Here is a 15,040-nt window from a genome sequence, read left to right as displayed (position 1 = left end):
CCATAAAGGGGCCTCCTGCTGGAGACTTCCTCCGGGAGCCCCCGTGTCCCTGACTGGCTCCCCACAGGTCACTTGCGAAGGGCTCGCCATCGTCACCCCTGCCTTCAGCCCCGTGTCGTGTCATGAGGACGGATGGTGCCCAGGGCTTCTGGTGGGGCTCCATGGACGTCCTGGCAGCCCCGCGCCCTCACCTGGGTTTGATGGTCCAAATCCATCTCCACTGGGTGGACAGGCAGTGGTGGGGGCTCCACAGTTGGGCCCCAAGGAGGCGACCAGGAGTCTCAGAAGCTGTCAGCAGCTTGGTCTGTGGTCAGGCCCCCAGGACCACCTGGGTTGACAGACTCAGCCCTGCTTACTTAACCCAGTGGCGTTGGGGGCCATGGACAGCGGTGGGTAGGACCTCGGGGGGAACACAGTGGGCGAAGCTCCCCACGAGCTCCCTCCTGCCGTCGGGCAGGGAGACCCCTGGAGGGGGCCTCCTCTGAGGGTGGTGGTGCCGGTCTGGCTTCAAGGGACACTCAGGAGAGACTCCTGCAGACCCTCCGCTAGCTCCCCAGGCCAACACCAGCCAGCTGACCCCTGAGGGAGGAAGGGAGGTGGGGGGGGACTGAGGGCTGAACCGAGGGACGTGTGCGCCCGGCCTGCAGCCCCAAGCCGGGCACCTGATGGGACGAGGGAGGGGAGGGGGAGTGCTGGGAGGTGGGCTCCACGCTTTACACACCAGGACCCTTGTGCTGGGGTATGGAGGGCAATGCCTTCTCAGCCCTGGGACCCTCCCCTCCCCACCCCCCCCAGGGGAGACAGACATGGAGGAGGCAGCTGAGGGCCTGCCTGGCCAGCAAGGTGGCTGTGCTGGGCGAGAGCCCTCCTCAGCTGCTGGGACCCCAGGACCCTTGTCTAAGGAGCTCAGCGTACTGCCCTGACTCCTCCAAAGTTTTGATTTGCTGCTTCTGAAATCCTGGGATCTGAAAACCTCCAGACCGCGGTGGGCAGGCCCCAGGCCACCTGGGACTGCACGGCCCCACCAGGACCCTGCTTTTGTCGTCACTGGAAAGACGTGTGTGTAGCCTACCCTCTGGCTCCCGCTTGGCAATGCCCCCACCCCCCTTACGTGGACCCTTGTTCTTGTCTGATCTCTTGTCAAATTGTCATTTTGTAACAAGCTGCATCTCCTTATTAAAGAAATGAGCTGAAAGGAGTGTGGGGTGGGGGTGCCTCTGGTTGTTCCTGCTGGGCTCAAGGAGACCAGACCGGCTCTCCCCAGGTGGGTGGGGGGCACACGGGACCCTCACAGCCACTTTCTGGAGGAAGGTCTTCGGGGAGGCTGGGGATTTCCTTCCAGCAGAGCTGGGCTCGGGGCCAGCCACAGTCTAAGTCCCAAGAACTCAGGTGGCTGGCCCCGGGGAACGGGCGTTTGAACAGTGAGAATTCCTGCGAAGTCCTCCATCGCAAAGACCTCCGAGGCAAAGGTGTTGGGGCCAAGGATAGGGTCTCAAGGATTTTTAAGGAAAGAGGAAGCAGGGCAGGACCCCCTCGCCCCCCACCGACCTGGGTCTCACCTCAGCCTCTGGGCCCGTCTCCTGGGTGAGAGCCTGGTCTCTGCGGCGGGTGGAAGGCAGCACCCGCGCTTGGGTCCACACCCCGGGGTGTGAAGGCAGTCAGGCTGGGCTCGGGGGCGGGTGACGTGGGCGTTGAGTCTGTTCGGTGCGAGGGCTGGGCAGACTTTCGGGGACAGCGGGAGGGGCTGGACCTCATGGCCGTTCGGTGATGCCCAGTCTCTGCCAACTGCCAGGTCCAGTGGGGACCCAGACAACTGACGTTGCTGGCTGGAAGCCCTCACGCCAGACCTGCTCCCGGGCCAGGGCAGTCTGAACTCTCTGTCCACGATTTGGGACATAGCAGCTGAGTGTCCGCAGGGAGGAGGAGTCCCCCCTCCCTGACTGCCTGCAGTCCGACTCAGCGAGGGGGCGAGCAAACCAGAGGGCGCTGGGGCTGGAGAGGGACCAGCTGCGCGAGGCCAGGTCTGGCCCTCCTCTGAGTTTGGACTTAACCTCCGATGACCTCTCAGCTGCTTTTACAGTTTGGAGCCATGGAGTGGTTCTGGCTCTCCGGAACCGAGCGGTGGCCTCGGACAGACCACTCTGCACATACAGAGGGCGGACACCCTGGGAGCCTAGGGGCCCACGGTCTGGGCCCCAGCCACGTGCGAGCATCAGCGCCTGTCATTGGAGGTGGGGCCTCGGTCCTTCTGAGCCCCTGGGACCGAGGGATGACGACATAAAATTAGAACAGCCTGGCCCAGGTGCGAGATGCTGTAAAGCCCATTTCCTACACTGGAGACACAGTCACAAAGTTGAAACACGGTTTAATTTACTCCTTTATAAATACTGTTGTGTTTACAGGCATCATACAGATGTGAATATTATTCCCAAACTTTCAAACACAGAATACTTAATAATAATACTATATAATCACAACCAGTAAAACAAAATCATTCATCTCAGGGTTGAAAGGCCACTCAAAATTGCATAAAAGTACATTCAGCTCACAAAGCGAGTCTGGGTCCTCCTTAAGCACCCAGCCCCAGCCCAGGCGTATTTACAGCGGAGCCGAGTTAAAGCAGCTCCATCTGGTGCTTTCAAGGCAGGACGGCAGGCCCGGGGGAGGGGCGACATGGCCAGAGACAAATGCTGCCCTGCAGCGGGGAATGGAGACCCCCAGGTAGCTCCCAAGAGCTCTTCCCCGCAGATCAAAGTGATGGGGGGGCGGGGGGAGGGACCAGGAAGCTGCGGCCTGAGTCAACCAGAGAACAGGCAACAGGCGTCTCCCCCACGGGATGGGGGCACAGTCCCTCCCTCCTTGACCTGGGTGCCAGCCAAGGGGCAGCCTCAGCCTTCCAGGGGCCCAAGGGGCCCTCCCACCCCTGCAGCCCACCCCCCAGGGTCCAGGGGAGCTGGCACCCAGCCTGCCTCACGTCCAGGACCCGCACACACCCCCGTGGAGGCCTTCCCCGCATCCGCTCCTGCGAGGCAGTGCCGGCTGAGCTGCCTCCCCAGACCCACTGATGGGTTGAGCTGCTCTCCCGAGGAGACCCAGCCTGTCTCTGACAGGAAAGAGGGCCAAGTGGACCATGGCCAGGCCTCACAGCCAGGGAGCTCTGGACCTGGAAAAGCAGTGTGTGCTCCTCCAGGAACCAGGCTGATGTGAGGACGCCTCCCCTCCTAAGTGAGGAGAGGAGGAAGCACGTGGGGGCAGACAAGGAGCAGCGAGAGTGAAGGTGTGTTTATTTCAGGGGATGTGCGAGCACCCTGATGTCACCTTCCAGGGCTACCCAAGGGAAGGTTTACTGGGAGTGCCAGGACAGACTTACAGTCCAAACGAAGAGCCGGCTAATCAAAGCAGCTCAGAGAGGAGCCGGCTGGGGTAGGGGGCTGGGGGCGGGCAAAGAGAGGGGTTGACAGAACACGCGTGGACAGAACCGGGCCATCAGGAACACGCCCAACTGTGCTCTGAAATCTCGGGACAGCCAGCGTGTGTGCGCACACGGGCTGGGAACAGGGTGGCCCCCAAGTGAGAATGGAACAGCCCTGGGGGTCGGAGTCTGCCTCCAGCTCCTGGGCACCTGCTTCAACCTGACGACCAACCACAGCCCTCAAAGAGCGATGCCGACACAGCTCCTGGGCCACAGTGAAGCGGACCCACTTTCCAGTCTCACCAGTGCGTGGTCAACAGCAGTCACTGACAGGCCCTGCTGCTCCTGAGACACCCGGGGGAGCAGACGAAGTCACCCATGAGGCAGCCCCCACCCCAGGCCCCTACCTTCGTCTGCCAGCGCTCACAACTGGGCCTCTTCCTACCTCCAGAGCCGCCGGTGCTGCCACCCATCCAGAGCTGGGTGCTGACCTACGCAACTCGGTTGCGCGGGCTCGGAGGTGTGAACTCAGGGCCCTGGTGTCTCCACTGCAGGCCGGCTCCCGCTGCCGACAGCCCACATCCAGATCTGACGGATCAGCAGGACACAGGTGGGGCTTCCATCAGGGGAGGTGCTCCTGCTGCTCAGGGCAGACCTGAGACTGAGCCGGCCGGGTAGAGAAACACCGCCTGCAGCCTGGACGCCCGGAGCCGCGTGCCCACACTCGACACGGCCCAGGAGAGGCATGCAGGACACGAGGCAGCAGCTCTCCCCACCCCACAAACTGGTTCCTGCCCGTGTCCACCTCCTCTGGCCTCTGCGCTCCTGCACCCACCCAGCCCTCGGGAGGAGAGTGGTGACCCGGCACCGAGTCCACCCTCCAACCCGATGTGCTCTCAGTTTGAGTCGAGAAGAAAACAAGAATTTTTAAACTTAGAAAGAGCAAAACTTCTGAGTTTGAGAATGTTATCTCCCAGGAATAAACGAATCAGAGTTTCAAGCACAGAGGGGCGGGGTGCCCATCCCAGCCTCACTTCAGACGGGCCACGCGCTAGAGCCCAGGGAACCCAGACGTTCTGATCGCTGGGTCCCTCCACACTGCCTCACTTACTGGGTCAGGGGCTCACGTCCTCTGAGGTGCTGAAACCTGACTTAAAAACCAGCATGGGGACCAAGATCTGCAGAAGCAGCTGGGCCCAGGACCTCCTGTGACTGACAACAGGGTCAGGGAGGGAAGGACACCAGCGGGACCAGGAGCCCCCTCTTGACTCAGCTGACACCCTCCCTTTCAAGGTGCAAAGCTGAGTAACTGCAGTGCCGCCCCGTGGCCACCTTGCAACAAAGGCCAGCAGCTGGGACCCTCTGCCCCATGACCTGGCTGAAATGCTGGCCCTTCTCGTGTCTGTTTTGGCGGGGAGAGGCTGCACGGGGGTCCGACATCCAGAGACGGAATCGAGTGCCCGGCTCCTCAAACTGCTGCTCTCAGTTCTGCTCCAGTAAAGGCCCTGGTGCAGGAATAGGAGTCCACGCGCCTCTGTGGGGCCCACGCCTCCTCCCTCCCTGAGCAGAGCTAACACGCACACGTCCGATCAGGGCAGGGGAGTGGATCAAAGGACCCCCAACAAAAACCTGAGCCCTCCCCCACCAGAGGCTGCCGAGACACGTGCATCTTGGCCTCAGACAAGGAGTGGGTGTGGGAGAGGCCTGGGAGGCCCTAGGAGAGCACATGCCCATGGGCAGGAAGAGGAGGCGGGTGGGAGGCTCTGGGGTCCAGACGAGACTGCCCAGCGGAGTCAGGGCCCCGATCGGCTGGGCCTGGGGCTGGGGTCCTCGTGCCCAGGAGCCCCAGGGAAGGAGAAGTGGCCTTGGAAGACACGGAGCCGAAGCTCAGGCCAGAGACGCTCGGGAATGGCCGGTCCTCACTCCCACAGGTGCAGCGAACCAACGAGGAGGACCCTCCACCCGATGCTGATGCCCCTAGCCAGACCTGCGGTGACCAGGTGGGCTGCCACCAGGCCCACCGCCCCTGCAGCAGCACAGCTTGAAGAAACGGGACCGCAGCCTCTGGAAGAGACGGAGTTGAGAGTCCACCTAACAAAGTGAATTGCATACGAGAGAGCTCCTGAGGTCGTGGGAGGGTTTACACCGTCCTGAGCTCCAGCCACAGAGCCCAGAGGTCCTGAGGGGAAGGCCTGTGTGACAGAAGGCTGCGAGCGTGCAGGACATGCCGCCGGGCTCTGGAGCCGGCCACACTCCTGAAAGGCACCGACCGAGCCGGGGAGCTCCCTGCAGCCCCTCGCCTCGCCTGTCTACGCAAGAGGGTCAAAGTGCTTTCTAGTAAGTTGATTTTCTTTTCCTGAGAAAGAGGCAGCAGGCACACCAGTCCTGCCCCAACACCCAGGACGGAGCAGACGCTTGTGGTGCAAGGTTCGAACTTCAGTCTCATCAGCGTCCCCGAGACAACACAAAGCCTCACCGGCCGTCACTGCCGTTAGATAACGGCTGGACGTGGAAGAGGGTGGGTACTCTAGGAAAAGGGGTTTTGTCAGAGGAGACGTGTTCCCTGCTCTGGGTTTGGGACCTTGGATTATAGCTTCTGAGTTAAAGAGCACATGATGTCTCTGAGGGCCAGGGAGAACATTTCATTTTCCAGAGAGAAAAAACGGACAGAGGTAGCGTGTATTGAGAACAGACCACTACACCCTGAATGTCACCAGCAACCCTAACATGACCTGCACACTCAAGATAAACCAACCATGGAATAAAGCTCCCACCACGAGCAGGTGCTTACGTACTAATGCTGGGTCATCGCCAAGAACTAGCAATTTAACTTCGGCTGGACTAAAGGAGCTGTCTGTCCAATACTAATTTTAAAAGGTGGATTTTGTTCAGAGAACAGCGAGACGGGACAGGCGTGAAAGACACGTGGGCAACGATTCACAGGATGGGGTGTCCCCTGGAAGGAGACCACGGGTCAGCAACCGCCCAGGCCCACGAAGCTGCCGTGCTAGAGGAACCCCGGACAGTCAGCCGAGTCCACGGAAGGCTCCATGCACGTGAGGAACCCTTTCCACTACCAGAGTGGCCCAGCTCTCGAGGAATACGTGCACAGCCACCAGAGGCTACCTGGCCGGGGTCGAGGGGCAGGGCTTCCCCAGGACCCCAGGCCTCCCCACGCCAGGACTCCGCGACTCACTGAGGGGTTTAAAGTGACTCATCCTTTTAACCCTCTGTTGTGAAGTCACTTCTCCCGCTGGTGTCTCAGAAGACAAGCACCTCTCCCCTAGATCCCGCCCCAGAGTCACCAAGGTCATGGCCACCCTCAAGCACAGCGGCTCTCATCCTCCGTTTCTTGTCATGAGGGTGCAGTGGCCTAGGACCTCCCTCCACCCAGTGCATCTCTGTCCCCCACGCCCCCCACCTCCACGCCTCCTGCAATGGCGTGGTTTCTCCGCCGGAGCAGGAGGAGGTCAGGGGAGGCAGGGCAGTGGGTGTGCAGAGGGCAGACTTTCTCATGAGGAAACTCGTGTGAGATGAGAGGGCAGCTGCATCGCAGGGAGAGGCCAGGGGCCTCCAAGGCTAAGAGCCAGGATCAGGGGCCTGACCCAGGTCTATACCACACAGCACGCGGGCTGGGGCATCATGGAGAAAGGACAGAAAGGGTCCAGGGCTCCCCGCGCCCTGGGGAGAGGGCGTTAAGACCACCCGGGTGTCACCACCGGCAGCAGCGGGGAGCTAGAGAAGTCAGTTCCTGAGAGGACCCCAGTGCAGAGTCACTGTCACCTTGGGATCTACCAAGCGGCTCGAAGGCGGCCTGACGTGTCCCAGCGCTGGGGCTCCTCCCGCCTCCTGGACAGGGTCCCCGTGGGGGCCCACGGGGACAGCGTAGGGCTGGGCTACTGGCCCAGGCAGAGGCCCAGCACATCTGGACCAAATCCAACGTGGACGAGGGGCTGGCAGCAGGTGAGGGGATCCTTCACACAGGACGGACCCTCCAGCCCAAGGGACCGCAACTGGGGTCCACTGAAACTGCTCAGACCTGGCGGGGGCTGGAGGGCGGGGCACCGACAGGGCAGAGGCGGCGCCTGGAGGGCCCAGAGCCAGGGCCTCCAGCAAACACCGCTTCTCTTGCTGGAGGGGAGGCGGGGGCGGCGGGCTGTCCTCACCCTCCAAGCCAGAGCCACGTCTATTTGGACAATTTGCTGATGACTCTGATGAGGGCGCCGTTCTCATCCTTCAGCCTCTGGTTGTCAGACTTCAGTTCCGTCAGGACCTGTGAGGCGAGAGAAGGGGCGTCAGGGCCTGGTGACCGCCTCCGGGCCCGGCCAGCTGGCCGGCCAGCCCACTGAGGGGGCTCCCTGGGGCCTTCCTGATCACTGAGGGGCCGTGGCCCTTGGCCTGCGACACACAGGCATAAGATCCTGCTTCTCCATCTGGGAACAAGTGACGATGGCTCCCGCCCCAGCCCATCTCTGGTCCAGAGGAACTGGGGAGCCCAGGGAGCTGGGAAGACTCGGGAAGGGACTCAGGAGGGATCGCCGGGGTCGACGGGCAGAGTGAGAGGGATGCTGTCAGAACAGACGCTGGTGGGCTTCCCCTCCTGCCCACGAGACGGCTGCAGGGTCCTGCGTCTTGTGCTTTCCGTGGTAGAATCACACCGATTCCAACCGCTAGAGCCCAGGTGTACGTGCCCTGAGGGGCCCCGGGCCGCGGCAGCTGGGGGGAGCTGTCCACTCCAGCAGTCCTGCCGCTTTGAACATCACAGAGCTCCCACTGCAAGGCATGGGGAGGTCAGGCACTCAAGCCGAAGTCTGAAGAGGGGCGTGGTGAGGACACAGTCTGTGTGTGACCGTGGTGGCAGCAAGAGTGAGGTCAGAGAGCAAATGCTTCTTCACCACAAAGGTGCCAGAATCTACACCCAGGTCTGTTCGTTGCACATGTCCTCTCACCGGTCACCCGGACCCACTGGACTCCAAGGCATGCGACGCCCCAGCTTCAACCCAGTTCTGCTCTGTGGTCAACCACTCAGGGATCAGTCAGATGCCGGCAAGAATGGGGCTGTTCCCTCACTGCTTCGTGGAGGATGGAGGTCCAGGTGTGAGAGATGCGTGTGCGTGGACCGCACACTCAGGGACTTGGTATCCAGGGACAGAGGACACAGGATGGAAGGCGAGGGGGGGGCTCCACTTCACAGCCCCAAGTGAGAGCTGGTTACCACGCGTCCACAGGTGATGCGGTGAGGACTGTCGTTACCGGTCCAGGCACCCAGCTGTTAAATGGCGAAGCTGACGCTGACCCTAAAGGTCACTCCTTTGGCACCAGGTGGCCTGAGGGTGGAAACAAAGCACAAGCCCAGAGGCCAAGACTCCGGCAGCGCCGTCGTTACCGATGCCCCGCGCCACGCCAGGCGCACTCCTCTCCTCTCTGGGCTTCCTTCCTGCACCTAGAAGAGGGTGGCCCTGTGCACCCGCGGACACCACACTGTGCGCTGCAGGACCCAGAACTCCTCCCCCCTGGGGCACGGGTGGGCACGTGGGTGTTCACACATGCCACTAAGAGGATATCAATCCAGAAAATGTCAAACTAGACCTTTAGTACCTCTGACCTGCCTCTCCCCAGCTCCATCAGAGCCGCCGGCTGGCCCCTTCCGACTCCATGCCTTGGCCTCAACCCCCGGAACGAGAGCTCAGGACTCGAGCCAAGAGGGTTTTAGGACAAATCCACCCAGGATGGCCCCCAGGTCCTGCAGCGGGGCACAGAGGACGTGCTGTGTGGGACAGCTGCACGTCACTGAGGGCGGCTCAAGTCGGATCTGACCCCCCGCCCCATAAAAAGTGTACAGACACGCCGTTGAGCCTGGGAGGCTTACTTCTACGTTAAGAACTTCACTCTTTGGGAAAAAAGTTGGACAAAGCAGTTTCCCAGCTGCCCCACACGACCACCGGCATCTTGGGGGAGTCGGAGAGCAGGAGTGGAACGCAGGGGCCGCAGGGAAGCCTCCTGTCTCAGCAGAGCAAGGAGGAAGTGGAAGGGCATCTGGGGCCCACTCGAAGCCAACAGACGGTTAAGTAAAAACACGTGAAAGCTCTACGCACACGCGGTTTAACGCCGCTTCCTCGTTCCTGGAAGGCCAGTTTACCACAGCTTGACTTTAAGGCCGACACACATCTTCTCAGACAGGGCTGCTTCTAACTCCACAGGGAGCGCGGCAGAGAGGAGGGCGGGGCCCACGTACTGAGAGAAGGTGTCTTCTCCAGGGTTATCAGGAACCAAAACACCAACCCCCAACCCGAGAGGCAGGCAAACCCCCCTCCGCTGGTCCGGCTTCTCCCTTGGCAGGGACGGCAAGCTACTCCTGGAAAGCGCTAGGTGGAGAGCAGGGGGTCTGGAGCCCCGTGGTCACTGCTGCCGTGGCACAGAGGCACCCATGGACACACCGACACGTGGACAACGGCCAGCTCACTCCAGGCAAACTTCACTTCCAGACACTGAACGTTGACTCCACGGGATTTTCATGTGTCATGAGACACTCCTTGCCTTCTGACTTCTTCCATCTAACTGGCTGTGAGCCCCATGGGCGGCCGGAGCCCGCTGGCCCTGCTGGGGAAGGTCTCCGCATGGCAGAACCTTCTGGAAGTGAGACCCCCGCTGCTGGGGTCTGGGGCCTGCACTCTTGGTTTGCGTGTTGGTCCCACCATGTACTCTCTGAGTGACCTCGGGCAAGTTACTTAATCTATGACTCAGTTTTTCAACACGAAAGATGACTGTTCTGGGGAATAAATGAAAACAGCAAACGCAGCAGTCAGCATGGGCCTCTGCGGGCACAGCGGTCACTGTGTCCTCAGCTCCATAAGCTCGAGCTCCAGCTTCACCTCCTGCCATGCTGTCCCGCACGAGGAGAACCAGGAAGAACTGGAGGGTGTCTAGGGGTCCCCAGTTCGCCCGAGTCAGATATGGTTGATCTCAGGGCGTGGAGGTCGGCCCTGATGCGTGCTGGCCAGTGGGTGGGTGAGCTGCGGGGTCTGGCCCAGGAGCCCCGCCTCTGCCCTGAGCGACAGCATCTCAGCCTGACGTTAGCTCTACCACCCCCCCACCCCGGGATGCAGGTGCATCAGATCCCGGAGTTAGTTACCAGCAGCTGACCCTGAGGGCACAAGCAACAGGCAGAAATCAGCAGGCCCAGTGGGGACCAGGGGGAACTCATTTTGGACCGTGAGCCCTCAGCAGCCCCCGCGCCGTCAGGATGGACACGCGCCACCTGTGAGCTTGTTTTTCAGACCTGCAGCCAGGGAGAGGCTCCCAGTTCTCACGCTGGCCGTGGGCGCCTGCCACCTCCATGCAAAGCCCCCTGTCCGGGAGGGCACATCTCCAGGCCCAGATCCGTGACAGGGAGGAGACGCAGCCCCCACGGAGGCAGGAGGCCAACCCTGCTGGGTGGTGGGTGGGAGTGGGGCAGCCCCCCCCCCAGCCCCAGCCCTCCGCCTGGTACCCAGCGCTGAGGTCCTCAGCCCCGACAGCACCACAGAGCCAACAGGGAGCTTTGTGCAAATACTGCTGCCCGGGTCTTGCCCGGACCACCAAGCCTGGGCAGTGCCCCCACCGTGGTTCCGTCACCTGCTCCAGGGACAAGGCTGCGCGTGGGTGGTTGCTGACGAGAAAGCCAGACCTCGTCCGACAGGGACCCCCCCAACCCTGACACGTGACCCCTGTCCAGTCTCGAGGGCCAGTCTCACCACACAGCCTGCTGCCCCAGGCAAGGCCCTACCCCGGGGTCTTGGCCCCAGCTCGTCGGTCTCCAGACCTCTGACCTTCACAGGAGTCTGCGTGGGAGGCTCGGGGTGGGGGCAAGGCTTGGGACCAACAGGAGAGTGAACCTGCCTGGCGTGGAGGAGGGGAGTGAGGTGGAGAAGGGGCAGGACTAGAGCCCCTGGGGTTCCGAGCACTCGACGGACTCCGAGAGCCTGGCCACGACTCGGGTCAGGGCCCTGTTCTCAGCCTGCAGCTGCTCGTTCATCTGCTTCAAGGTCTGAATCTGTTTTAGCTGATGGAGGTTCTGTGGAAAGTGAGACACGAAGGGACAGACAGACAGACCAGAGGAGATAAAGTGGGACAAAGAAATCACATGATTGTTTTTGTTTTCAGTTCGCATGCAAAAGGACAGGAGAGAGGCAGGTGTGTGGTGAGGGGCGGGGGCTGAGGTCTGTGTGTGCCGGAGTCAGCCCCGGGGCTCCCGGCGAGCGTGTCTGGACTGCCGCTGAGAACCGTGTGCCGGGGCCCTGCTCCAGCGGGTGGGGGCTCAGTGGTTCAGTGCGGCCCCCTCCCCCTCTGCTCATTCTTCTCCTTGACCCGGCCCATTACTCACACTCCTTTCTGGGTCCTTCTCTTACCTCACTTATTTTTCACTTTAAAAAATAAAATAAAACCAGGAAAGAAAAAGGGCCTGTTGCTTCGACACATGCGGCACCCCCTGCAGCCCCAGCTTGTCTTGAGTTCACGACCGCCAACCTGCCTGCGCTGCTCGGGGGCCTGCACCATGAGTCCACGGCCCAGCCCGCTCTCTGTTGGCTCGCGGGGAGGCTGGCAGCAGCCTGGAGGTGCCCCAGAAGGGCTCCCACTGGGGAAATGACAGCTGTGTACTCGAGCTGGGGTCACGAGCTGGGGAAGATGGCTGGGGGCCACATTGGCCCAGCCCTTGCCTCTTAGTGGTGTGAATGGAGTGGAATAGCCAGCCCTGGGTGTTCCTCCTAGTCCCTCGTGTCCATGAAGGAGCCAGGCCGCTGACCCTGAAGCTGAGACTGTCAGCTCCTGGGAGGAGGAGACGGTTCTGTTATGTGAATGGGGCTTTGTGGATGAAGACAACAGTCCTGTGGGTCTCAGGGAGGTCACTGGGCACTGGAGAAAAGCCTGCCGTACTCACAGGGACAGAAGGATGGAAATGGAAGGTCGTAGGAGTTACAGGTGTTCAAGGACAAGCAAGGATGTGAGAGACAGCGCGAAGGGGAAACAGTGAAAAGGAAACACAACAGAGACAAAAGTGCAGACTCGCCCCCCTCGACTGGGGTCATGGGGGTCACCACTTCGGGAAGAAGGGAGGGTGGGTGGTCCCGAGTCGTGGAGAGGACAGAGGAGGAGCTATGGGCGGCCTGAGGGGAGATCTAAACAGGTGGGCAGGGCACAGACTGAAAAACCAGTGGGAAGCCCTGGCTCCCGCCCCTCCCTGGGGTGGACACGGGACCACAGCTGCCAACAGGGGACATGAAGTGGTCCTTGCCTCCAAGGGAGCAACACTGAACTGTGAGAATGGCTCGGCCCACTGTGTGCACACAGCAGACGGAGGGGAGGAGGGCGGAGGTTACCAGCAGTGGGGCAGGGGCAGGACTGAGAACAAGGTGGAGCTGGGGAGTCAGCCAGGGCTGCTTCCAGAGCAAGTAAAACACAAAATCCAAGACCCACCTGAAGGGGCTGGGGAAGGGGACCAGAGGAGGTGTGGGGAGGAGGGGGAGGGGCACGGAGAAGAGCTCGCCTCTGACGTGGGCCCCCCAACGCCCGTCAGAGGCCGGCATATAATCCTGCTGCAACTGCGCCTGAGTGGCTTCTCCTGGGGAGACCCACAACACTCACCTCCAAGTAAAGCCCAGACGGGCACAAGCCATGTCAATCCACGGAGCCCACGTCCCCTGGCCTTCACTCGCCAGGGGCAGGAGAGCGGGTGCGACTCCCTCTCTGTCCCTGCGCACCTACTATACCCGCAAGGTTCCCTGGAGGTTGATGCCCACCACCCCTACCGAGGGCTCCGGGTCTGAGCATCCATATGAACTGAACAGGCCCACTGGGCCCCAGGTGTGACAGGTCAGTGATCTGTGCTGCTGCTGGCCCGCTGCCAAGAACACGAAGATGCTGTCCCCACGGGCTGCAGTCCGGAAGAGCCTGAGAACTAACCAAGCACCTCCCTAACCTCCCTGGGGCCCACTCGCCAACGCTACGGCGTGCGAGCCTGAGTATCTAACACCCCCAAGAATGGTCCAGATGCAAACACACCCTAAAGTCGGCTGGTGGGCAGCCTGCACGCACCCCTGTCCGCTGCGTAGGCCTGGCACAGGCTCTGACCTAGCGAACGCGTCCCGGCACAGAGCCAGCAGGTGCTGCTTCCCCAAGGGGCCCTGTGCCTGGCAGCAGGGGGTGAAGGCAGCTGACTGAGCCGGCAGACTTTTCAACTGAAAAATAGTCTGTTTCCAACTGGTATACCTACTGGGTTGGGGCTGAAGTCAAGACAAGTTCCACCTTCATCTGAAAGGGGCTGGCACTCGAGGCAGGGCTGGGGGGCCCAGTGCCTCCATGTACTCGGTCTCTAAGGAGGAGAGAGCCCACGACCCACTCAGGAAGCTGTCACAGCTGAAGACGGTGCACCTGCCTCGTCCCACAGCACCCAGGGCGCCCAGGCCTGCCCACCTGGAGTGGGGAGGAAGGAAGGAAGGACCCAGGACAATGCAGAGTCCTGAGACTGGCGGGGACAGCCAGCTGGGTTCCTGTGGACCCGTGAAAGGCACCAGCTCTGGCCTCACTTACGGGCAGAGGCCATCTCCTAACGAGCACCTCGACAGCCGCCCAGCAGATGGTGCGACTCAGGGGCTTCGAACACAAAGGAGATCCACCCGACCACGAGCTGTGGACCCACCATCACTGGCTGTTCAGCTCTGGGTGGGAGGCACTTTGGAGCGGGAGGTGAGAGAAAAACCAGAAGACGGGGAAGCTGACAGCGTCTGTCATCTCAGGAGAACACACACCAGTTATTTCTGCTTCCTGCTGGTCTCGAAAAACACCAAGTGTCACCGTCTGAGACACAGGCGGGCACTGTTGGGGACTCTGTGCGTGTGGGACACAGGGCGGGGCTCACTCCGGAGCAGCACTGAGGAGCAGGGCTACCAGCACCGATCCGGTGTCGACGTGACCCATCAGGCCAGGGGGACAACAGCTGGCTCTCCCACAACGCCTGAGGGACCCTGGCTCCAGCGGGCATCTGGGGCTCCGCTCACACTGCCCTGGGCCCCGCGTTCCTGGGGAGGAACCGCATTCCACGGATGAAGAGAGGGGAGATGGCCAAGAGGCTGGGTGGGTCCGGGCGCCAACCCCACATGCTGCGGGCCCACAGCTCAGGTCTGGCACGGCTCCCCTCCTCAGGGCAGAAGAGGTGCTGGCTCTGAGAGATCCAACTGCCCCAGGGTGACTGCCCCCGCAAAGGGCTGAGGGAGGTGCCGGTCACTGCAGGTCACAGTGAGCGTTTTGGGGGACGTGGACCCGGGCAGGAAGTCAGGCTGTGAATAAACCATTCCTCCACCACACAGTGACTCCAACTGTGTCCCCTGTGGCAAAGGGCGGGGGTAGGGAGGCCTTGGGGGGCCCGGCCTTTCTCGTGTTCCCAGATGCCTCACGTGGGGCAGGGAGCCGGAACCCCTGCTCTAGCCTTTCGTCTGGCCCCTCCTCGGGGGTGAAGCCCTCGCTCAGAAAACCTTCTGTTCAGCCCAGGTATGTCTCTAGCTCACCAGAGGACGCCCCTACACCATAGGCCTCGACTGTTCCCAGAGAGGCAGTGGGGGCTGGGGGCCTGAGGTAAGCTGAGCACCTGGGGGC

General features: G+C 61.7%; 1 protein-coding gene across 13 annotated transcripts in view; it reads right to left on the bottom strand.

Moving 5' to 3' along the window:
* PPP1R12B (protein phosphatase 1 regulatory subunit 12B) overlaps positions 1–15,040 on the bottom strand; it is a 140,334-nt gene that overhangs the window by 7,261 nt on the left and 118,033 nt on the right. For 8 of the 13 annotated variants that reach the window (XM_072948852.1, XM_072948856.1, XM_072948857.1 and 5 more), the window contains 2 exons: positions 11,291–11,465; positions 2,349–7,685 (listed from right to left, as the gene is read on the bottom strand). In XM_072948852.1, the coding sequence (XP_072804953.1) occupies positions 11,331–11,465 (135 nt within the window). In that variant the 3' untranslated portion in view covers positions 2,349–7,685; positions 11,291–11,330. Of the gene's footprint in view, positions 1–2,348; positions 7,686–11,290; positions 11,466–15,040 lie in introns of those variants that run through there. The other 5 variants (XR_012063674.1, XR_012063673.1, XR_012063672.1 and 2 more) reach the window with 2 other exon arrangements.

Source organism: Vicugna pacos, chromosome 23 (genome assembly GCF_048564905.1).
Source record: "Vicugna pacos chromosome 23, VicPac4, whole genome shotgun sequence".
Classification (NCBI taxonomy): Eukaryota; Metazoa; Chordata; class Mammalia; order Artiodactyla; family Camelidae; genus Vicugna; species Vicugna pacos.
This window is presented reverse-complemented; position numbering and strand designations above follow the sequence as displayed.